General features: G+C 40.5%; 1 protein-coding gene and 1 pseudogene across 1 annotated transcript; both read right to left on the bottom strand.

Annotated features, from left to right (window-relative positions):
• Positions 1–5,830: 5,830 nt before the first annotated feature.
• Positions 5,831–6,776, bottom strand: LOC107160340 (olfactory receptor 2T4-like). The gene is given in 2 exon segments (XM_015507020.1): positions 5,831–6,529; positions 6,531–6,776. Coding segments are annotated over 2 exon segments (945 nt in total).
• Positions 6,777–13,778: 7,002 nt separating this feature from the next.
• Positions 13,779–14,627, bottom strand: LOC107160341 (annotated as a pseudogene).
• Positions 14,628–23,870: the final 9,243 nt, after the last annotated feature.

Consider the following 23,870-nt stretch of genomic DNA (forward strand, 5'->3'; position numbering starts at 1 on the left):
CACTCACACCCTTGGTTTTGTGGAAGTACGAGCAGGAAGTATGGAGTGTGAACCAGTAAGAAAACATCTCCCAAGAAATAAACACTCAAAACTTGTAGACTTCCTGGCTGAATTCTGCCGATCTGTCAAGGACGGATACTAATCCTTCTCAAACACTCCCAATCAATTGAAGAGGAAGTAACACATCCAAACTCATTTCCCAAGGCCATGAATACTCTGACACCAAAGCCAGGAGATGTCACAACAAGATAATAAAAGTAGCTGTGTATCCCTGATGAAAAAGTGTTCAACCAAACCGAATTCAGCAGTACATCAAAATAAGTCATATGCCATGTTCAAGTAGGTTTAATTTCTGATTGCTACAGTGGTTCAGTATCCATAAATCAATAAAGGCCACATTAACAAAGTGAAGGTGAATACCGAATGATTATCTTAAAATTTTGACAAATTTTAAAATCTTTTAATGATAAAAATTCTTAACAATTCCACAATTTTCTCATTAAGAATTAATTTCATTGCATCCAATTAATTTTATAGGTTTTAATTTAGCTCCCAAACATATTTAAATTTGTATTGTAATTTCCTCTTGACCCATGTGCTATTCAAAGATATTGTGCAATCTTCAAATATTTTGGGATTTTTATGGCTGTGTTTCTGCTGTTGGTTCCCAATTTAATTATATTGTGGTCTGAGAGCACATATTTTATAATTTATATTCCCTTAATTAAAAAAAAGTTTTAGTTGTTGATGGACACAATACCTTTATTTTATTTATTTTTATATGGTGCTGAGGATTGAACCTAGTGCCTCACAGGTGCTGGCAAGTGCTCTATCATTGAGCCACAACCCCAGTCCCTGTTTTCCTCATTTTTAAGGCATATTTATGATCCATATGGACAGCCATAAAGAGGGATTAGTATCCGTCCTTGACAGATTGGCAGAATTCAGCCAGGAAGTCTACAAGTTTTGATTGTGATTGTGCTGCATAAGCTTGGGAAGATAGTGTGTTCTGCTATGGTTGTGAGATGTATTTTAAAGAATTTGTTTTGCATTGTTGCAGAATCTCTGCATGTATGATAATTTTTAGATGTCTTATTTTTTCATTTTTTCATTATTGGTATTGAGCAGTTTTATTAGTACACATTTTGACATTATCTTAAAAGCAGCTTGACTTTTTTTGCAATAGTTTTTAATCTTTGTTAGTACAGAGTAGCATTTTTTCTAAATTTTACCTTACTATCAAGTCAAAACTTTATTTTTACCTGAGCCCATGAATTTTGATGTTATTTTGGCATCACAGATCCTGAGACAAGGAGCTGTTGGCAAACTAGTGGGACCTCCACAGATTTACTCCCTTCTCCTCCAGGTTTCTTCCAGTGCTTTGAAACTTTTCCTCACACATATGGTGGATGGGTCTTCAGCTAAAGACTGGAGGATGCTTCCCAAGGACCTCACACTCTTCAGGAGACTTGCTCCTCCGATCATTCTAGATGCCCCCTTCTCCACTGCGTTAGTAAGACCACTGGGGTCCACCTGCATCCCCATTTGGACCACAGAGTGGAAACTCTTGGGCTGCAACTTATCTCATCTGTTTACAGTCTTTCACGGATTCCTCTTCTCTTTAACTTAACGCCCATGTTTGAACAACGGTTGTTCCATATACTCTCAGTGTTCTTTTTGTTGTTTCTGGTTGGGAGGAAAACCATGCAATCCCTGTTATCTCTATCTTAGTACAAAGAGGAGTTTCTAGATAACAAGACAATATCATCTTTAATCAACTGTTGTAGATATTCAGTGAAGAGGCCATGGATTTAATGTTATATAAATTAATTTAAATAAATGACATCTAGTCCACCCTGTGTATTGTGACACAGTTTCTAGGCACAGAACCAGCAGCATCCCCATGATAGTCTACTGAGCTGAAAATCATGTTGTAGGTCAGTGCTTCATTTTTTTCTTGTCTAAGTTTTAGTTATTAACACTATAAATTGAACATGCTAATCCAGTCTCGCTATAGTATTTCATGCATGCATACCGCATGGGCTGGTCCTGTCCAGCCTCCTTCTACCCTCTGCCCACCTTGCCCTCTGCCTTGTCGTGTTGCCTGCTTCCTTCCAGTTCTTCTTCTACTCTCAGGTCACCTCTCTAAAATCTCCCCAGGAAAAGGGAAGTTTCTGTTATGCAATTTCAGCGTTCCTAACCATGGCAGGGGAGGTTTATGCCTTTTGAATCCAACACCAAACTGATACAGAGCCATATGTCTACAGAATAATCACTTAAGAGAATAGTAAAAGACATAAACATGCTTTTAAATGTCAATTTAAAGGAAGGTAATTCTATTTAAGTTGGTTTCCTTAGCCATCCCTAGAAAATGGCTTCCATATCGTCAAGCTGTATCCTTTGAGCACATTGAAGAAAGTACAAAAACAAAAAATGTGGAAAATAATGCAGGTGTCTTTACCTAATGTACACTGATTTATTTCTAAATTAGGCAAAGAACTTGAATCAAAGTCCTTAACATGCTTTGGAAGATACAGAAATCCTTATTATCATAAAGTGAGATGCTGAGAGTCACAGCTGAGTGGGAATGGCCCCTGGCATTTTGCCAGAAGTAATGGTTGAGAGGCGAGCCATTAAGATGATGCTGGATTGATTCAATTGTATATTAGACCTTTACTGTCCACCTCTTGGAGTTCTACTTTGGAGTTCTCAGGAGGATTGCCTGGGGAGTTTGCGTTGTTTGGGGAAGTTCCAGGAGAGGGAGTTCCGGTTGGTGTGTGGTGTTCCTGGGGGCCTTGTGGGTGGCGTTCAGGAGAGTTCCAGGGGAGCGTGTATGGAATGTGCTGGTGGAGTTCAGAAATAAAGTTTGTTCCTGCTTGAGTGGCTCGTGATTTGTGCCCAGCCAGACTGTGGCAGTGAAAGCAATCCATTTGGCCACATGCTTTTGATGGTATTACCTGTTCAAATACCTGCATACGTACTGAAGTCTGAACGCTCTCAGCTGGTATGGGTACTGTTCACCCTGCAAACAGGCACGGGCGGGAGAGAAAGACCTTGCATTTCAACAGTTGACTCTGTGCAGATAGCTTTGAGTATCAATCATTCATCTGTCTAGGGATTTAAGTTTTAGATACTACTTATTATTCAGCAAAACCTTTCTACTCTCCACATTTCTTTTATAGCTTTATCAATAGAGGATATTAAAAATGAATTTCAACTCATTATCTAAAGTGACGATTTTTTATTCTAAAAGCATCCTGATTTTTTCAGATTTATGATAGAGCATTAAACACTTGTCTTTGACACTTAGGACTCTGCACTGCATTGTGCTTTGCTACCCTTTTCCCCAGGTGTTACAGACTCTTCAGTGCGGTCCAGCAACCAGAGGGATGCAGAACCCTCACGTATGTTGTGTCTCCAGTTTCACTGCAGCAAAGCATTAGAAATTTCCTGGGCTGGGGATGTGGCTCAAGCAGTAGTGCGCTTGCCTGGCATGCATGTAGCCCGGGTTAGATCCTCAGCACCACATACAAACAAAGATGTTGTGTCCGCCGAGAACTAAAAATAAATATTAAAAAAAACTCTCTCTCTCTCTCTCTAAAAAAAAAGAAAGAAAGAAAGAAAGAAATTTCCTACTATTTTTCCAAAACACAGCAAGATCTTTGTTTCACGGCCATGAAACCCTGAAAAGGAGTGTGCCAAGAGGAAAACTGACCACACTTTGCAAACCACTGATTCCTTCCATGCTGGGCACCAGGGGTAGGGGCTCACACTCACCAAGGGCATGCCCACACCCGCTCAGCCCAGATAGCTCCCCAGGACCCTCACCTGCCCCTTTCAGCTCTTTGTCTTCACTCATCTGCTCTCCCAGATGCTCTCTTCCTGCTTCTCACCCATTGGCAGCACTTGTAAAGTGCAAGTCTGATCATTTCTCACTGCTCTTACAAAGTCTGGGTCACTGAGGACAATAATTGAGCATATAATGCAAAACCCTAAGCAACATAGTGAGACTCTCTCTAAAGAAAAAAATACAAAGGGCTGGGGATGTGGCTCAATTATCCTGGGTTCAATGCCACGGAGCTACACTCCCTGTCCTTGAGTTTTAAAACCATGCAATTTAATAATCAAGTAAGCTAAGGTATCAAATATTCAGTGTTTCACTTACTTGATGAACATTTGAAGCTAATTAAATAAAAAATTCCATCTAAATAACATTAAAATATGAGTATTACATGGCTTTTTAAAAATAATAATAATAAAATAAAAGCAGGGGAGGAAAGAAGGCACCATGCATACGTTTTCTACCCCTGCTTTGTCAACTGCCTGAACTTTGCCTTTGCTTGTGCTGTCACTTTCCCCTGGTATCCTGTCCCAGGTCCTGGCCCTCCTCTCCCAGCTCCTGCAGTTATCTGAGGACAACACCTAGTCTCTCCTCAGCACTGAGCTCTGGGATCTTCTCTCAGTCCCTTTTGCATGACAGCATGCACATGTCACAGGTGGAAACCACGTGTGCCTGAGCTGTGCATTTCCCCAGGTGCAGCCACGTGTGTTACAGACCTACGGGCACCTATCTTGTCCAACCATAATGTTAGCTCCAATTCCTTGGGAACTGTGACCATGTAGTATTCATATTTTAATATTATGTAGAATATTTTTTATTTAATTAGCATCAAAATGTTTATTGAATAAATGAAACACTGAATATTTGATATGCTACCTTAGCTTACCTGATTATTAAATTGCATGGTTTTGAAACTCAAGGACTGGAAGTGTTGTTCAGTGGCAGGGTGCTTGCCTAGCATGCATGAGGCCCTCACTTCAATCCCAGCTCCGCAAAAAAACAAGATGTTCTCCCCTGATGGACACTTCCTGCTTCTTTCTTTCACTCTGCATTTATGTCTCCCAAGGTCCCTTAGGCAATTCTGGACCAAAACCTACCACGGTAAAAGACTCCTGTCCTTAAGTATATGCATTCAGAAATGGTCACGTGGAACAAGGTAGTCTTTAATAAGAGCAAAAAAGTCACCAATTATTCCAGGCACAAATAAGAAATTTGAAATGAGCATGTTTTTAAAGACGCTCTATCACTGCCAGTGAAGACCAGCAGGGGCAGAGGAGGCTGATCTCTTAAGCCTTTATTTGGAATTAACCTCAAATTTTCAAGAAAGTCACACGAAAAACAGTAATACAGAGAACATCTATATGCCCTATTCTCTGATCCACCTCCAGTTAAACATTGTCTCCTTTATAACTTATTTTTAAAATCTTCATTATTTCAACTGATATACAATAACATTCAAATCTGTGTTACTGGAGCACCATGTGCTGTCTCCATGCCTGAATACATTGTGTATTATTTAAATCACTAAAGGTATATGTCTCCTAAAATGCTGATCAGTTCTTGATGGTTAGAATGTTCAAATCATGGCTTCTCCTTTCTGAACTACACAGTGTGTGCCTGCCATCTATAACCCCCTGCTGTGCAACAGCACACTAGAACTTCTCTCTCTCAGTTGTACACCTTGTCCTCTGAATGCTACCGTCACTGTTTTCCGAGAACATGGCTCTTCTCTTGTAGAATCAGTGGAGTTAGGGGCTCCTGTGGGATTCCACATGGCTACCATGTCATTGCATAATGCACTTTGGGTGGACGAGGGTGAAACCCAACAGCTTTCTGGTTCAAGGAGCAATTCCTGAAAGAGGTGTGAAAATGAGCTGAAGTGCCATGGTGGTCTTAGCATCTGAGGAGTAACCTTGGGAATCAATTCTAAACTCATGGTGCTCAGAATGAAGGAACTTGTAAATATAAATAGGTTATCATAACAATTTCTTACGCTGTGTTTTCTTTAAAAACTGGTCCCACATTCAACATTTTCTTTAGTGCTTCCATGACATCCTTATTCCTAAAACTATAGATTAAAGGATTCAGTACAGGGGTGAGTATGGTGTAAAAGACGGACACCATCATGTCCTTCTCTGGGGTGTGGCTGGATCTGGGGAGCATGTAGGTATAGATAGCAGCCCCATAAAAGAGAATGACCACCATCATGTGTGAGGAGCAGGTGGCCAGGGCCTTCTTCCTGCCCTCTGCTGAGTTCATCCTGTGGATAGTGAGCAAGATAAAGTAGTAAGAGCCTGAAATGACTGTCACTGGGATGAGGAGCATGAGGACGCAGCACAGGTACATGAAAACCTCATAGAGCGAGGTGTCTGAGCAGGAGAGCTTCATCACAGCGGGGACTTCACAGAAGAAGTGCTGGATCTCCCGGGATCTGCAGAATGGGAAGGTCATGGTGACAGGAGTGAACATGAAGCCATCCACTGATCCCAGGAACCAGCAGCCAGATGCCAGGAGGAGACACACCCTTTGGTTCATGAGGACAGGGTAACGGAGCGGATGGCAGATGGCCACATAGCGGTCATAGGCCATGGCTGCCAGAAGGAAAAACTCAGAACCTGCTAGTGTCACATAGAGGAACATCTGTATCCCACATTCTGGGACAGAGATGGTACTCACACCCAGTACCTTGGTCCAGGAGCATCTTGGGCACAGTGATGGAGATGTACATCATGTCCATGAGGGACAGCTGGCTGATGAAGAAGTACATGGGGGTGTGAAGCTGGGTGTTGGAGTGTATCAGGATGATCAGGACAGCATTTCCAGACAAGGCCATCAGGAAAACCATAAAGATGACCACACAAAGCAGAGCTGGGTGTTGGGATTGCCTGAAGAGTCCCACTAGGATGAAATCTGCCCACCCCGTGTGGTTGGTCATCCAGGGGGTGATGTCCATGAGGCTCCACCTGGGCCACCAAGAAAGCTTTGGTTAGTGTTGTGCAGAAGGCTGAAATGAATGGTGTATGTGTGTGTGTTTATGCATGTGTGTGTGTGTGTGTGCCCACCTAATTATGCTGACCAGAAAAGTCCTACAGGTCTGTAACTTTGGGGCTTATAAATTACTTGTAATTCAATGAATTTCCCAGAAATTAATAATTCACCACTGTGGGACTGTGGCTTAAAGGGATTGGCGGTTCATACTGAAGTGACCAGAGTTGGGAGATGTGCGCGTCTTGATAGAAGATGCTGTTTGTAAACCAATGTTGGAAATTTGAAAAGTCACCACTGCGAGCAAACACAGACAGTAAATCACTGGAGAAAAGATAAATAAAACTCCTTATTTCTAAGCTTTTGTCATAGAAATCTGAATTGAATCAGCCTCTCTGGTTTAAGGCTTCTGGTGAGATCCTAACGAATGTGAGAAGTACATTACTTATATAAAGATTTAGAACATTTCTAAAACATCATTTGAGGAAAATTCATACCAAATGCTTCATCCCCTTCTGTCCACGGTATCAAACCCCATGTGAGTCTCTGTGGTTTTGTGGATAAAACCCTGATACATCTCTGATATCCTGGTGAGTCCAAATGCTCAAAAGACCCCTGATGGACCTAAGCATAAGCAGCCCAGAGTCTTCACCTGGGGATCCAGGGACGCTCCCTCCCTGACCCTCTTCTGTTCATTCTGCTTGACCTCAGGTGTGGTGAGACTCAACTAAACACAGTAAGGAATGTTCCCAGAACCTTGCCAGTGGATAAACAAATGTGCTCTCAGAGTTCATATTCACATTAATTATTTTGCAAAAGGAGCCTGGTACTCTTAATGGTCTTATGGCATAAGACATGTTATGGCATCGGTATCTATATGACCAACCAAGGAGGTGAAATTGGAAATTTTGTACTCCTAGACAATTTAAGTGTCTGAATACTCATTTATATAAATTTGTATGAACTGTGTATATGTATTATATAAACCCATATAATATATACTTCTTAATCTTGTTGGCCAGTTTTGCTGAGCACCTGACCCCCTTTCTTGTAGTACTTGCCTCTTATGGTTCTTCTCCTTGAGCTTCTTCCACTTGCATTAAATCTCAGGGAGGAGGGCCAGGACTTAGAGGGTCACTGTCTTTGCCAGACAAGGATTCTGCCGGTTTTGCAAATGCCACCTGTATTATTGCCTGCTGCAATCACTTTGTCAGGGGAGCTGAGATGCCCTCAGGACCACCGAACAGCACTTAGATGTCTCTATTAGTGGACTACCCCCACCCCCGTCTTGCCACTCATAGCTTGCTTCTGCACTAGACAGTGAAGACAAATCCAAGATTAATTAAACTTTATAACTTTTAGGGAAGGTGTGGTTACTCTATCCAGGGAATAGAGTAAAATAAATAAAATAAGTTAAATAAATAAAACAAGTTAAATAAAATAAGTAAAATAAGTTAAATAAATGTGACTTAAAGTGCAATGTTAGAAGAGCTACAAAATATGAAAGAGTAACAGAAGCAAAAACTACTTGGTGTTTCTAAAGAAGGCCCATAATGATTTCTTCTACTTAATGCCTACGGGAACAAAATTGTTCCAACTTGTCACTTTCTAATGGACCTTGCAAATGTGGGCTGTTCTGGGGATGGCTTTGACAGTGGTCATGATACAGGGGTATTTCAGGGAAATTTTCCAAGTTTTAAGTGCAATGCTATGTTCTTACAATAATAATAATTCTAAACACTAGCTAAAACACTTGACTTTTTAGCAAGTTCAAGTTCTGGAGGTGCTGATGCAGTAGACAGCACATCAATGTTTATCAAATCCAGGACACATTGTACTTAAAATTATAATATTTCTATGTTATCACCTGCATTGGCAGATGGAAGCTGAGCTTTAGACAAGGCACACTTGCCAATTCAATCCCAAACTTGTGGTCAGAATGGGGCAAAGATTTGGCTGGAAGCTGCTTGCTGTTAGTGGTGGGAGAAAATGGTAGATGGTGCTGGGCAAGACTCGTGCACTTGAGTAAAATGTCACTGTCATCAAGCCACAGCCAAGAGCTGATCTGGTGCACCAGGGAACACATCTCTGGGTCTGTATCATGCACAGTGACCACCTCCTTTCCGATGCTTCCCCTTCTCTGTGCTTGGTTTTTCCGTACATACCACAGTGTGTGTTTAGTCTGGAGAACTGTTGGTGCTGGTGGCAGAGCAATGCAGATTTTATTTGAAGCTTACAGCTCTGTCAAGCAGACTACCCTGAAAATCTGACCCCTTTCCTCTCTAGTACGTGCTTCTCAAAGTTCACCCCTGTAAGCTCTTGCCATTAATATTAAATCTCAGGAAGGACAACCAGGAATTAGAGGGCTTGACAGTACTAGGGCTGATTTACCAAATTTCATCTTCCCCGAGAGTCTGTGAAGTACACACTCATCTTATTTTGACCTTTAAGAGTTGAAAAATCCAAATTCTTGGGGGCATCCGTAAGGTCACCCGGCTTCCCTCAGTCCACTGTGGAGCCCAGAATCAAATCTACTCAGTCCTCTTGGGGACAGAGTCCTCCCTCCACAGTTTGTAATTTGGATTTTAGGCCACTTGATATCAGCTTGATCAAAGAGCATAAATATGATTCAGACACTGTTTTCTCATTTAGAAAGAATTTCAAAGTCAAAATCAGTCATTCTTCCTCTGCAAAACTTACTATATTATTTACATCCAGTGATACGGAAAGAATGTATTTCAATTTACCCAGAAATAATTGGAAGGTAAAAACCCCTTTCCTATTATATTACACTAAATATGCTTTACAGGAGATGACATTCAAAAGAAAAAGACATCCATTTTTCTGCATACAAGTAGACGATAACAAAATAGCACCACAAGGAAATGCAGTGACATCCTAATAGACCACCTCTGGAGCAAAGCACTCAAGAGCAGCGATCCCCTCAGCCCTGCTGCATGTGGCCGTGTGGCTAACCTCACCTCCAGATGATGCCTCAGCCTCATCCACGGGTGTGCAAAGAAGAGTCAGAACGTGACATCATCCTGGCTCTGGGAGCCCATTCAGGAGTGGAGACGGTTTTCTGCAGACAAATCCCCTCTGGGACTTTGAAGAAGATGTAATTAAGAGAGATAAAGAGGCTATCATTACTGCTGTCCTTTTCTGGCTTCTCATTTTTTTTAAAAAAATTTCATTTTATTGTCAAACACAAAATCTTGTTAATATAAAGATATTAACAATCATTGCACATTTCATCACCACCTCCAAGTTCTTATGTATGAATTATGTGTCAGTTGTATCTGTCCTGTTCCATTTTACATAACATTTGTGGGTCTCTGCAGGTGATATGTGTGGAATGCCACCATCTCCCCTCTTATCTCATATATATATATATATATATATATATATATATATATATATATATATATCTTTTTTTTAACTTGGCATTCAGTTTCTCTCTTGCAGACAAATCATTCTCAATTATTTCCCAGTGTGAGTTCTAGAATGATGCTGGTCATCTCCCCTAACACAGAGGTCTAGTGACAGCCTTCATCTACACACTGTTGGTCAGGCTGCCTCCTGAGCAGCAGCCACCTCTGACCTGTAGGGTTTCAGGCTGAAGATGGTTTGTCCTGCCTTCTTGGCCACCTGCTTTCCTGTAAGGCTGTGAATTGCAGCCCCAGGGTCCTCTGGAGGGTGGGAGGAAGAAAGAAACTGGGTCTTTTCTCCCATGTCTGGAGATGGTCCCTGGCAGCAGAAGCAGGAGGAGGCAACAGGACCACATCCATATTTCAGGATCTACCCCAACTACGTTCCTGCAGCGGCTTGCAGGTGTCTAGTTTGCTGCATTTCAGTAGTGGAGGGTGCCACCGCAGCCCTGAGGGCCGTCTCCACCAGCTCTGTGGCAGGGTCACAGGAGGCTCCCAGTCTGAGTTGCTAGCATTCCCCTCCCGGCTTCCCCAGCTGTGTCTCCAGGCCTTCGAGGCCTCTATGACCAGTTTCCTGGGAAAACTCTCCTACACTAAAAGTGCGTGAAACTGTATGTGGCTGAACACAGTGAGGTTATGTTGCATTTTGTTAATTATGACATAGTTTCAATCCTCCTTAAATACTGAATAGTTATATTGGGATCAGATTTCTAAGTGATACAATGTGGTAGAGCTTTTTTCTTTTTGATGTGTGTGCATGTAAGGACATGGTGTTCTGATAAACACAGTGAAATGGTTACCAATGACTGCCACAGTCCAACAAATTGAGAGGTCCATCTCCTCCCACCTCACCTCTCCTGCGGTAGGTGATGCTAGGCGAGGGCTCAACACTGATGCGGGGATGGTCAAAGACTTGGGGGGTATTGCCATGGGACGAGGGTGTTTGCAGGTGAAGATGTAGAACTGGGGAGTGCCAGAGTGTTACAGGTTGGATTGTGTCCTGCCTAAAATGTCACACCATGAATTCCTAGTGTCCGGTAACTCAGAATGTGGCTTTATTTGGAAATAGGGCTGTTTTAGATGCAGTTACTTGAGGTGAGGTGAGGTCCCTAATGAGGTGAGCAGTGTCCTCACACAAGGGGTGACCTGGACACACAAAGCTTTTGTAACAGCTTTGGAGTCACAAAGCCATAGCCCAGGAGCCAGCAGGAGCTGGGACAGAGGCCACAATCAGTTCCTGCTTTTCTCCTGCAGAAAGCCAGGGGCTCAGGGATGTCCTGACCTCAGACCTGTGGTTCCAGAACCCTGGAGCAACACTTCTGGTATTCTAGGACACACGGGCCCAGTGCTCAGTTACAGCATCCCTGGCGAAGTGACAGGATCTCCTCTGCTCTTGGGAAGCATGAACATCTTACAGCAGGCAGATTGCCATCCTCCCAAGATGGTGCTAACCTGATTCCTATGAGGAAGATCATTGGAACAGCAGCACATGGGGAGTATGACGTTCCTATTTGAAAATCTTTAAAAAAGAACAATATTGGGGATCAGGGCTTCCAGCTACTTAAATACACCAAGTCATCACTAATAAAAGTTACCATAACATAAACGTGACATCTCAAGTTGTTAGGAAAAAAAATGGTTTTCTTTCGATTTTTAATTAACTTATTGAGTTAAAATTGACATGTAATAAAAGGTATAGTATTCCAAATAAAACTTTTATACTATTCCAAATAAAAGAGACAAATGTAACAGTAAATAAATTCACATATCACCCTCAGCTGAATTCTGTCTCAAAGTGAAACAGCTATAAAGTACTTGCAATCTAAAATTCTTAAACCCTGGACATATGTTTCAGTATTAAAGCATGTCCTTGGATCCACCCAAATTAAGAGCATTTGACACAGCAGACACTCAGGTGGAAGGTCTATACTGTGAGAGGTATGTAAAGAATTTTTATTATGACAGAAGTACATCTAGTAAGAATTTCTTTTCTTTTTTTAGTTTATTTATTTATTTATTTCTTACATACATGACAATAGTGGAGTGCATTACATTCATAATCATCTATTCACAGCACAATTTTTCATAACTCTGTATATAGAGTATGTTCACACCAAATTATGCCATTTTACATGAGCTCTCTTATTATGTTTTTTTTTGCATTACAAATCTTAAAACACCATGGTATAAAGGTGTTTTAAGAATTTCTTTATAAAGGAAAAGATATAGAAACAACCAACCAAAATGGCCCAAGTATTGGGAGAGGGGAATTATTTAGGTATTTTAAATTTTTGCATTAACCTGAAGGAGGTTAAAGGTTTCATGGGCTTTAAATATCTTAATTTATAGGTTAATGAACAAAAAATTAAGAAGAGAGTATATAAGTATTAAGCATAGAGAAAAATGGAACTATTGCAATGTAGTTATCAATCAATTCTTACAAGCTCAGAAAAAGAGAAAATATAGTACAAGCACCAAGCCTGGTGGAAGAGAGAGACATGTCCCAAATACAGCAGTGACCACAGGCCATGTTCTCTCTGTGGCCTGCAGGGTGGGAGAATTGTTGGTCTGGAAGATGTGGCCGGTGTGAGCACCTGGTACCCAGCCGCCACCATGAAACAGAAGGTCAGGGCTCCTGTTGGTGGTGGCACCTGAACAGCAGAGGGTCCCAAATCACATCCTTGCATGTTAATCAGAGGAAATGCTTAATTAAGAAACAGCAATCATCTCCTTATATCTTGATTCTGGAAAAACTACATAAAATAATAACGATCTCCTGGTTCTGGTGGATTTACAATATTCTCTTCACAGCATGATTTACGCTGGAAGAAGTAAGGGGTAGTGACAAGCCTAAAACTTATTTGTGATTTTCTCAGTTCTATAAGTAAAAGGCTAAAGAGATTAAGATTCTATAACATCTCACCTTCTTCCAACGGTAGCATATTTGGTCTAAGTATGGTAGACCATCACCTACAATAGACTGAAATCTAAGGAACCCACCTAGAAAAAGCACTTTCATCAAAGCAGATGGCTCCATGAACTCTCTGGAATGTCGTTTGTTAGAAGTAGTTTTTATAGCCAAACAGTACTAAAAACATTCAGGAAATGATCTAGCTTTTAGTATCTAGAAAAGTGTGTCATTTGCACTTACTGAGATATGAAAGCAAACCTTGGAATATGGTGGGTTGCCACAGTGACCAACAGCTTAGGGGTATTTCAAATGAGAAGAGCCACATTCGCTCGAGGGGTCTGCTGGGATCTGAAGTCTTCATGGAGAGGCACGCGTATCCCAAGACTATGCAAAAATTAATGAAATAATGTAAAAGGCATTTTATATGGCTTTTCTTATGGCGGATATTGCAACACAATTAAAAAGACTTAACAATTAAATATAAAGAGCTGGAATGAGTAAGCAGTGTGGAGGAGAAATGCCACACCCAGGAGAAGGAAGTGAAAATGTGTGGGCTCCATGATGGGGCCTCCAAGGAGAGATGGGGGAGGAGGAGGGAGGGGAAGAGGCAGGCTCACTCCCAGGTGCTCCCTCTCAGGACCCTTGGGAGGCGCCTCCTTGACTGCAGCAGGCTTCTCGGAGTCGCAGTGACATCTCTGTTGCGCTGGCTGAAGATGAGGGGGTTCAGCACAGGGGTGAGGATGGTGTAGAAGGCCGACACCATCACATCCTGCTGCGCTGTGTGGTAGGAGCCGGGGAGCATGTAAGTGTAGATGGCCACACCAAAGAAGAGTAGCACCACTGTCATGTGGGAAGAGCAGGTGGCCAGCACCTTCTTGCGGCCCTCAGCTGAGCTGGTCCTGAGATGAGGAGCAGGATGAGGGTGTAGGAGCTGGAGATGACCATGGTGGGCACGAGGAGCATAAGGACGCAGCACAGGTACATGAGCGTCTTGTAGAGGGAGACGGCCGAGCAGGAGAGCCTCAGCAGGGTAGGGGCCTCACAGAAGAAGCTCAGGATCTTCCTGGATTTGCAGAAGGGGAAGCTCATGGTGATGGGCGTGAACAGCAGGCTGTCCAATGCTCCCAGGAGCCAGCAGCCGGACACCAGCAGCCGGCAGACCCTCTGGGTCATCATAGGCCATGGCTGACAGAAGGAAAAACTCAGCCCCTGCCAGGGTCAGGTAGAAGAACATCTGGATCCCACAGCCTGCAGGGGAGATTATACAATGGTCTCCTGTGACCTGGCCCACCAGCATCTTGGGAACAGTCACAGAGATGTACAGGAGATCCATGAGAGAGAGCTGGGTGATGAAGGAGTACATGGGGGTCCAGAGGCGGGGCTCTGTATAGATCCAGAAGATGAGAAGCATGATCCCAGCAAGGGCCATCTCCAAAAATAAGCAAATGGGCAACAAGTACATGAAAAGTTGCTGCGTGTCATTTGTAACTAAGGACATATGAATTAGAATCATCTCCAACCCACAATATGGCTACAATAATAAATAAATAATAGCAAGTCTGGGGGAGTATGTGAATCGTTTAGATCCTCTGAACTGTAAGTGTTCACGAAAATGATACAGCAATCAAGGATAATGTTTTACCCTCACAAAAGTTAAGTATATAATTACTATACAATCTGGCCATTCTGCTTGTTGGTGTGTATATAAAAGAGATATTTACTCTCCTAAGTTCACTGTAGCATTATCCACAAGGAGGTAGAAGGAAAGCAAAGTTTCATTGACAGATAAATGGATCTACAAAAGACTGTTTTAAAAGACTGAAATGGAAATATTAAGAGAAAGAAAATTCAGACACATGTTACAACATGAATCCTTATTGGGGATATTTTGCTAAGTGAAATAAGTCAGTCACAAAAGACAAATCCACTACAATTCCACCTACATGAGGTATATAGAGTAGTCAAAGAGAAATAGAAGTGGATGGATAGTTGGTAAGAGACTGAAAGGATGGGGAAGTTGGGAGCAGTGGTTTAATGTGCCTACTTTCAGTTTTACAATGTGAAATTAATTCTGGAGATAGTTTGCACAACACAGAATATTCTTAAGACACTGAACTGTATACTTGAAATAATAAAACAGTAAATTTATGTTATGTGATTTAAATTGAAGTTGAGAAAATTCTATCACCTTTCCTCACCACATTCTGTAATTGAGCAATATATGTGCCTCGAGGATTGCTCCAGGACTCTATGTTTGTAAAATACAAAAAAAAATTGTAAAAGTGTAATTGTTTAATAAAATGATTATTTTAATAATTAATTGCAGAATCTCCTTTCTCTGTCATTTGGAAGATATAAAAATCCATTGTGTGTTCATTTGAAACCTATATGTATTGAAGAATTGTTTTCTAATTGTCTAAGTTCAGTACTATGGCTCCAACATAAAGAATCTGCATTCAAAATGGACCAGAAGGTCTGAGCTCTTAGATTAGCTAGCCATCTCATTCCACAGAGCCATATTGGGGCCCGCGTAGGCCAGGAGACAGGATATAGAGTATTATAACAGAAAGGTTTTTGTCTTAAACTTGCAGAACTCTTAGCCAAGTGTTAGCTTTGCTTCCATCTAACTTTATAATCTAAATCAAGCCAGTTTTGGGTGCCAGTTTTCTCAGAGTCAAACAAAAGAAACAACATTCTCTCCTTCTTAAAGCTTCTGTGAACCTCAGGCCACCTGTACCTCTGACATCCAAACTGAGTCTAAGCCCTCTCCATGAAAAGACCCAACCTCAAAACTCTTCTTGCGAAGTCAATCCATCCAATTTAGATTACATAACTTGGAAGAAATCTTCTGCACAACAGAGGAAACAATTAAGAGCATGAAGAGATAGCCTAAAGAATGGGAGGAAATCTTTGCCAGCTGCTCCCAGAGGATTAATATCCAGAATATATAAAGAACTCAAACAAAAACAACAATAACAATAACAACAACAAAATTCAAATGACCCAATCAACAAGTGAACAAATAAACTAGACACTTCTTAAAAAAAAAAAGAAATACAAAGGGCAACAATTATATGAAAAATGTTCAACATCTTTAGCAATCACAGATATGCAAATCAAAACTAGATGGAAATTTCATCTCACTCCAGTTAGAAAGGCTGTCATTGAGAATCCACATAATAATAAGCTGGAGAGGATGTGGGGAGAAAAGAACCCTTATGCACTGTTGGTAGGACTGTAAATTAGCACAACCACTATGGAAATCAATATGGGGTTCCTTAAAAGACTAGGAATGGAACCACCACACGACTCAGCTATTTACTCCTCAGTGTTTATTCAAACAACAACAACAACAACAATAAAGTATAGTATGAACTTTCCTCCTTAAATTTGTTCTCATTGGGTCTTTTGGTCACAGTAGTGAAAAAGATGACAAAAGCACTCTCTATGTTATTTTATATCATTAATGCATCTGAAAAAAATCTTAATATCAAGAAGTTAGTAATTTGCTGGTAGCAGCATATATAATTCTGCTGCTTCTTTCATGTCTATAAAAATATTCAATGTCCTTAGCAGTCAGGGAAATGCAAATCAAAACCACTTTCAGATTTCACTTTACTCTAGTCAGAATGGTAATTATCAAAAATACAAATAATAATAAGTGTTGGTGAGGATGTGGGAAAAAGGTGCACTCAAACATTGTTGGTGGGAATGCAACCACTCTGGAAAGCAGTATGGAGATTCCCCAAAAGAATAGGAATGGACCCACCTCATGACCCAGCTATCTGACTCCTTGGTATTTTTCCAAAAGATCTAAAGCCAGCATGCTACAGTGATGCAGCCACATCAATGTTTATAGCAGCACAATTCACAATAGTCAAGATATGGAACCAGCCCAGGTGCCCATCAACAGATGAATGGATAAAAAAAATGTGGTGTATATAGGCAATGGAGTTTTCTTCTCAGTCTGTCAGAAGAATGAAATTATGGCATTTTCCAGAAAAACAAATGAATGGAGAACATCATGCTGATTGAAATACGCCAGACCCAGAAAGTCAAGGGTCAAATGTTTCCTCACATATGCAGAACCTAGAGAGAAATAAGTAATTTAAAAAAGGAGACAAGGACTCTCATGAAAATAGAAGGATGAATAGTGAAGGGGAGGGGGAGGGAAGAGAAATGCAGAAGGGGTGGAACAGCAGAATAAAGTCAGCCAAACTATCTCATATACATGTAGAAGCATAGCACATTGAATTCCAATTTTATGTATGACTGTAATACACCAATGAAAAAGTAGGTCAGTCAAGAAAAAAACCAAAATCATCTATTTACCATGCCTTTGCTAAAAATTTATCTAAAAATAGTAGAAGAAAATTTAATGCCAAATTTCAAATTGCCTTGAAGGGGAAATTGATGCACAACGGTGATGCAGAACATCAGTAGATCAGATCTGTAGACCCACACGTTCTATACTTAAACTCAGACTTGGAGCAATTATGAGGTCACACTAAGAACTGCAAATAACATAACTGTGTGTTCTAGTAGGTCAGGAGGTAGAGAATGGAATGCAATCGACTTCACCATTTGTTTCACGAAATTCCTAGGATCGAACACATCTGTGTGTGTATTTGTTGCTCTGGCCATCAACCTGCTCATGAAGGATTCACAGATCCGGTGATGGCTCACAAAAACTCATCCAGTGACACCCCAGATTCCACTCTGGGGTCTGGGCCTCATTGTGTGCCCCAGTCTGAAGGTACTATGCCAAGTCCTCAGCAGTTACAGCATGAAACATTCCATCTTAAATCGTCTTATCCAAGACTCTTAAACCTTGTAAATACTCTTATTAAAATACTCACTACTGTCAGTCTGGATGATTCTGCCCCCAAGTGCAGTGTATTCTGTATACAGACTTTGTGTGATAGTTAGAAATCCCCTGGTGGTTTTTATAGGTGCTAGTTCCTGAAGGGGACTACCTCATGTGACACAGCCCTTCACTTCTATGCCCTTTGTAAGGGACCGGAGAAACGTCGGAGGAAGAGACCACCAAGAGACTGTCTCATGCAACAGCAAAAGGGTTTATTTGGGGACCAGCATGCTGGGGCTTAGAGCTCACTAGAGCAAAGAGAGGTAGAGCACTGGGAACAGCTTAAGCAGAGCTTATATACTTTTCTTGGAGAGGGCAGGGAGGGAAGTTCATTGAAGGGTCAGGGCGAGTGGGCAGTTTGCCTGCAACCGAGTGAGGGAGTGCATTCTGCAGTTTGGCAGTTGGGGACAGCACATTCTGGGAACAAGATTAGCAAACAGTTCTCAGGATTTCAACAGTGTTTTGTTAAGCATACAGAAAAACGGAATGACAAGTACCTATTTTATTAACATTTCACCTTCACTTGGTATGAGATAATGATAATGCCATACCAAGTGATAAAATAGATATATTTTTAAAGCAGACGTGGTGATAAATGCTTTTTTAGTACAAATATATGTATATGGGAGAGAAGAAGCTTGGATTTCTATTATAATATATAAGGGTCAAATATAAAAATTGGAATAATCATTAATCCTTCATCTCATTATTACATTTCCCCTACATACTTAATGAAATAAGTATATGCTAAATAAAATGGTCATACATACTTGTGTATGCAGATATATGTGCATTGGTGTGTATATATTTGTATATGTTTATATATGCACAGAATTTACCTTGAGTTAATATATGGTAAAAGATAACTTGGAATAGGTATTCAAGATGTGGTCCCTTTTAGTATGTTGAAAATGATTTCATCACAAAATAAAATATTTTGTCTATTTATATAATATACTCTAAATGTTAGCAATCTGAGAAAATATCCCAGTCACATGTAGGAGAATCAGTTGAGAAAGCTGAACATCCTTCACGTTTACTTATGTAAAGGAACCTCGAAGGGTGTTTGCCTTGGGGCTCATTCTCTTTATCCACACGAGAGTTACTTTCAGAGGTTTGTGTCCACTGAGATTGAGTGGGAGATGGAGTGGTGAACTTAGTTCTCATCTCCTTTACCACAGACTACCTTACATCTTAACAGGAAAAACATCCAAAAACTTCCATCAAAGCTGACCCACATCAGGGCGAAGGGCAGCTTTTAAATGATCTTAATTTTAGACATGAAATTTTCAATGAATGCTTTCAAACATTCTAATTCATGGCAAAAGTTTCTGTAGAACACTCAATAGGACCAGGAAAGCTGCTGCTGTCTCAGAAAACACCTGTGAAAGTGGACCTTGACTCATATTTTCTGGACTCCAGGGAAGTTGTTCCTGTCCACCCATTGTACTACTAATAACGTTAAACAGAAGCAATTATTACACTGTTTATTCAGGAACATTATTTTCTGTCTTTGATTGTTCTATTATTTATATTACCAGTAAATGTGTATATTTTTGGTACATTTTATTAATCAATCAACTATAAGAAAAACTTTTAAAATATGCAATGAGCATAAAATAAATAAGGCTAGCTTAAGTGTTTTAAAAATTCTTTGTTAATAGTGGTGGTTCCTGAAAACTATGACGTGACTATCTTGGTTGGAATGATTTCTGTAAAGTCCGTGCTGCACAGTGCAGAGTCTGGATCTCAGGAAGTAACCAACACGCCGCAGTTTTCCTCTCCCAGGACGGTGTGTTGGGTGTGCCTCCTGCAACTCACTCTGACTTGAGGTCTTCCAGATGCTTCAGGAGAAGCTTACAGAATTCACCAACCTTCTTACAGGTGGTGGATCTTCTGCATAGGTCCACATGGTCCTCAGGAAGAGGAAACCCTCTGCTACGCCAGCTTATCTGCTATTTCAGAGACTGACACTTACTTACTAGATGGTTTTCAGAAGACCTGATAATTTTACCCTTAACACACATGATAGGGTGCAAATCTCCCAGGGTGCCCAGAAGTGCAGTTTCCATATATCTCCTCGTATCTTGGGAGAAAGGAGTCTGGCGGAGAGGTCACTGACTGAGACTGCTATATGGATTTACAAAGAGAATTACAAAGAAACAAAGAAGAAGAATCGGTGGAGTATAAGGAGGGGACGGGGGAGGGAAAGAGGAAGTCCTGGGGACTGAATTGGAGCAAATTATATTCCACACCTGTATGGTTAGTCCCAATGAACATCCTTAGCTGTGTTTGTTTGAATGCCTGTGATAATTTTACCATTCAGTAGCAAATAGCAGCAATCATGAAGGCAATTATCTTGTTATTTGCATGTTTTCACCCACAACATGTACCACAATATTTAATAAATCATGGATGATAATTTTACATCAGATTATACTTTTTAAAAAGATAACATCGTTATATATATCTGCATTACATATACATGTAATTTAATATACATTTAATACATATTTACAAAACAGGTATTGAATTCTACATTTAGTTTAATATGTATTTATAAGTAAATAATATCATTTGAACATATGTTTTCTAAATAAAATTTTTAAAAATATTTTTTTAGTTGCAGATGGACACAATACCCTTATTTATTTATCTTTTTTGTGGTGCTAAGGATGGAACCCCGTGCCTCACACATGCCAGGTGAGCGCTCTACCTCTGAGCCACAACCCCAGCCCCTGAGCAAATATTTTTAAATGGCTGAAATAATTTGGTTTCTTTAAATATGCACCAACTTTGTTTAATCCACTTAATAACCTTCATTTATTTTACTGTACCTAACATATTGAATCTTCCACTAGTATAGTCATTTCAGTTATAAACACTGAAGGCATTAGATTTCAAGAAGAGAGAGGGCTCCATTTTATCAAGTTTCCCAAACACACATTATAGAACTTAAAACTTGTTATGTGTCTGTATATATTCCAGACCATTTCAACACGACTTCAGAAATTATGAGGATAGACCGTGAGCTCCATTGAAGTTGAGATGTGTTTTTTTACTAAAATTCTAATTCCAAAGTCTCTGGTGACATTGCAGGGAGTTCATATGTTTTCAGGTCTTACATTTCATGTGTATGATTTGGAAAATATTATGAATTGAAGGAATATTTCAAAGGTCATGTAAGCAAACATTTCCTCATGCATTATGTGGGTTAATATGTGGCATATGATTTTTATCAGTTTTGGATATTAGTTGTCACTCTAATCAGAAACACATAAAGTGAAATCTTTGTGTCTTACTACCTATTTCTTATGTCAGTTAAAAAAATAACTTAGAATGGATCACAAAATATGCCTGCAAATGTATTTCTGTCTTTGAGTTTGATTAGGTCACCAGCAAGCTAGAAGCCTGACCAGTACCTGTTGGACTTGATTGGCATGTATTCATCTTCTTCTAGATAACAGCCGTGGGCCTGGAGTGGAAACATGTAAACTTCCATTAAGTGTTCCAACCTCAAACTTACAAGCACATCTTACTTTCTTATTCTGAGGACAGTTGTGGCTTTGAGTTTGTCAGGTTCTGCTCTCAGATCTTTGCTCTGGGACTTCATCTTGTCTCCTTGCCAAGTCGCAGCACCTGAAGGAGCCACTCTGCTCCTGTTAACACAGAACTGTGGGGAGCCACCCTGGGGACCCACACTGAAGGAACTATTATAATCCTCACTCTCGACTCTCACAAAATTGTGCTGAGATTTCCTGAGGACAGAACTCACTGCAGAGCTGGAGGGGCAGCTGAGTCAGCTGAAAGGGAGGGCAGAGCACAGGGCACTAAGGTGAGGCTGACTTGACCTTAATCAAGACCCTTCTTCAAGACCCTCTGCACAATTAAGTTAAATTCTAGCAAGGCAGCAAGAAAGCTAGATCAACCACACTTTGCTGAAGAACCCCAATGGAGCTATGAAAATGGTAGAACTCAATTAAACAGTGTTGGACAACAATGGACTAAGTTTTAAAAGCAGAACTATTAACAATGGCCATACTTAATTGTGCTTATTACATGGCCATGCTTTCTGGAAGACTTTTATCTGTGAAACACTTTGGTCCTTACAGTGAAGTGCACACTTTAATTATCCACATTTAACTGGTCCGTCTACTAAAACATGGAAAGAACAAGACCTTTGTCCAGGAGAGCACTCAGTCAGTGAACCCAGGGCTCCGGCACCAGAGTCCCTGATGTTAACCACCTTCCTGCACTGATTCTAAGGTGCAGCCTTCATATCACTATGCTTATTTTGCACAAGAGTCTATAATATATTTTTAGCATTATCAGGGACATTTGTCAATACATAAACCAATATTTAGATCTTTTAAGTTGAAAATCACTGAAATGAATCTATAACATGGTGTCTCATAAAAATACAAATGATTCAATTTAATTTTTTTTAACAACAAAATTTAAGACATATGAATGCTTTAGTCTCTTGTCTAAAAAAGATACATTGTGGTATAGATTTTTGAAATCAAATTTCCCATTTAGAATTGCAACTTCATTTTTATTAACAGAGTGATTTTGGGTAAATGGCCTAGCTCTCCAAATTTCATTGTTCCTGTTTGTAAAATGAGAATGATCACAGTATTTACCTCACACAACAGTTTGCATAAAGATCAAATGAAACACCTGTATAGCAGTTGGTACCCTGTCTAGCATGAGAAATCACTCAGTATATTTATTATGGAACTACAGAGCTCATTGCTCAAACTTTTCATTGGACTACTAACAGAATAGGAGGTAGAAGTGTATCTTAATTTAGAGTTCAGAACACATTTTGCAATATAATATTAACTTTGCACTCCGCCATCCTCGAGAGCTCTTTGCTCCCAGAGTCTGCATTTTCTGATGACATTCATCCAAAGACTGTAAGTATTTGACATCCAGGTGTGACGTTTCATTAGATTTTCTACCTTGTTCCCATAAATGTAGGAATCCATGGAATAAGACACTTGGGGGATCCAACAGTATAACAACATGCACCTCAGCAGTTGTCTGTTTCAAGGCTTTCATATCAGAAAGCTTACGCATGCTTTTCCCATTTCAAAGCTCATGTTAATTGATTCAGACAGATCCAGACCCCGTGCTGGGTCACTCATTTCTATGTTGTGCTATCTCAGGATTGGGGGTTTCTAAGGAGCACAGAGAAGGTTTGCAACAGAGGGTGATAATCCAGCAAAAGATCCCAAACAAGAGCACGCAGCAGTACTCGTGTTGCTCAGTGCTCACATTTAAAAAGGTGTCAGGTCAATGAGGGGCCAAGAGAAATGGCTCTGGAGTCAGGAAAAAAAAATAAGCAGGACAACTTGGCACATCTTGGCACATTTCCTAATGGTGAAACTCAGTGGTATTAGTATGTGGTACTGGTGGCTTTTTTGAGCAGTTTTAAAGACAGTTTTAATATTTTTAGATTGATATATTATAACAATTATCCAATAGCTGTTTTTTTTTTCAGAATTAGGTTTTGGTGACCTTCATTTTTTACATCAATCTGTTACAACACAGCTATAAATGCTTATCTGAAAAGCACTTAAAATGGAGACTTTGGGCTGGGTGCATGGTGCACGCCTGTAATCCCAGTGGTTGGTGAGGCTGAGGCAAGAAGATCATGAGTTCAAAGCCAGCCTCAGCAGAAAGTGAGGCGCTAAGCAACCCAGTGAGATCCTGTCTCTAAATAAAATACAAAATAGGGCTGGGGACGCGGCTCAGTGGTTGAGTGCCCCCGAGTTCCCCAAAAAAGGAGACTTTTGTTTTCATGGATGTCAAGTCTTCAAATGTATCAAAAAC

Source organism: Marmota marmota, unplaced genomic scaffold, assembly GCF_001458135.2.
Source record: "Marmota marmota marmota unplaced genomic scaffold, marMar, whole genome shotgun sequence".
Lineage (NCBI taxonomy): Eukaryota > Metazoa > Chordata > Mammalia > Rodentia > Sciuridae > Marmota > Marmota marmota.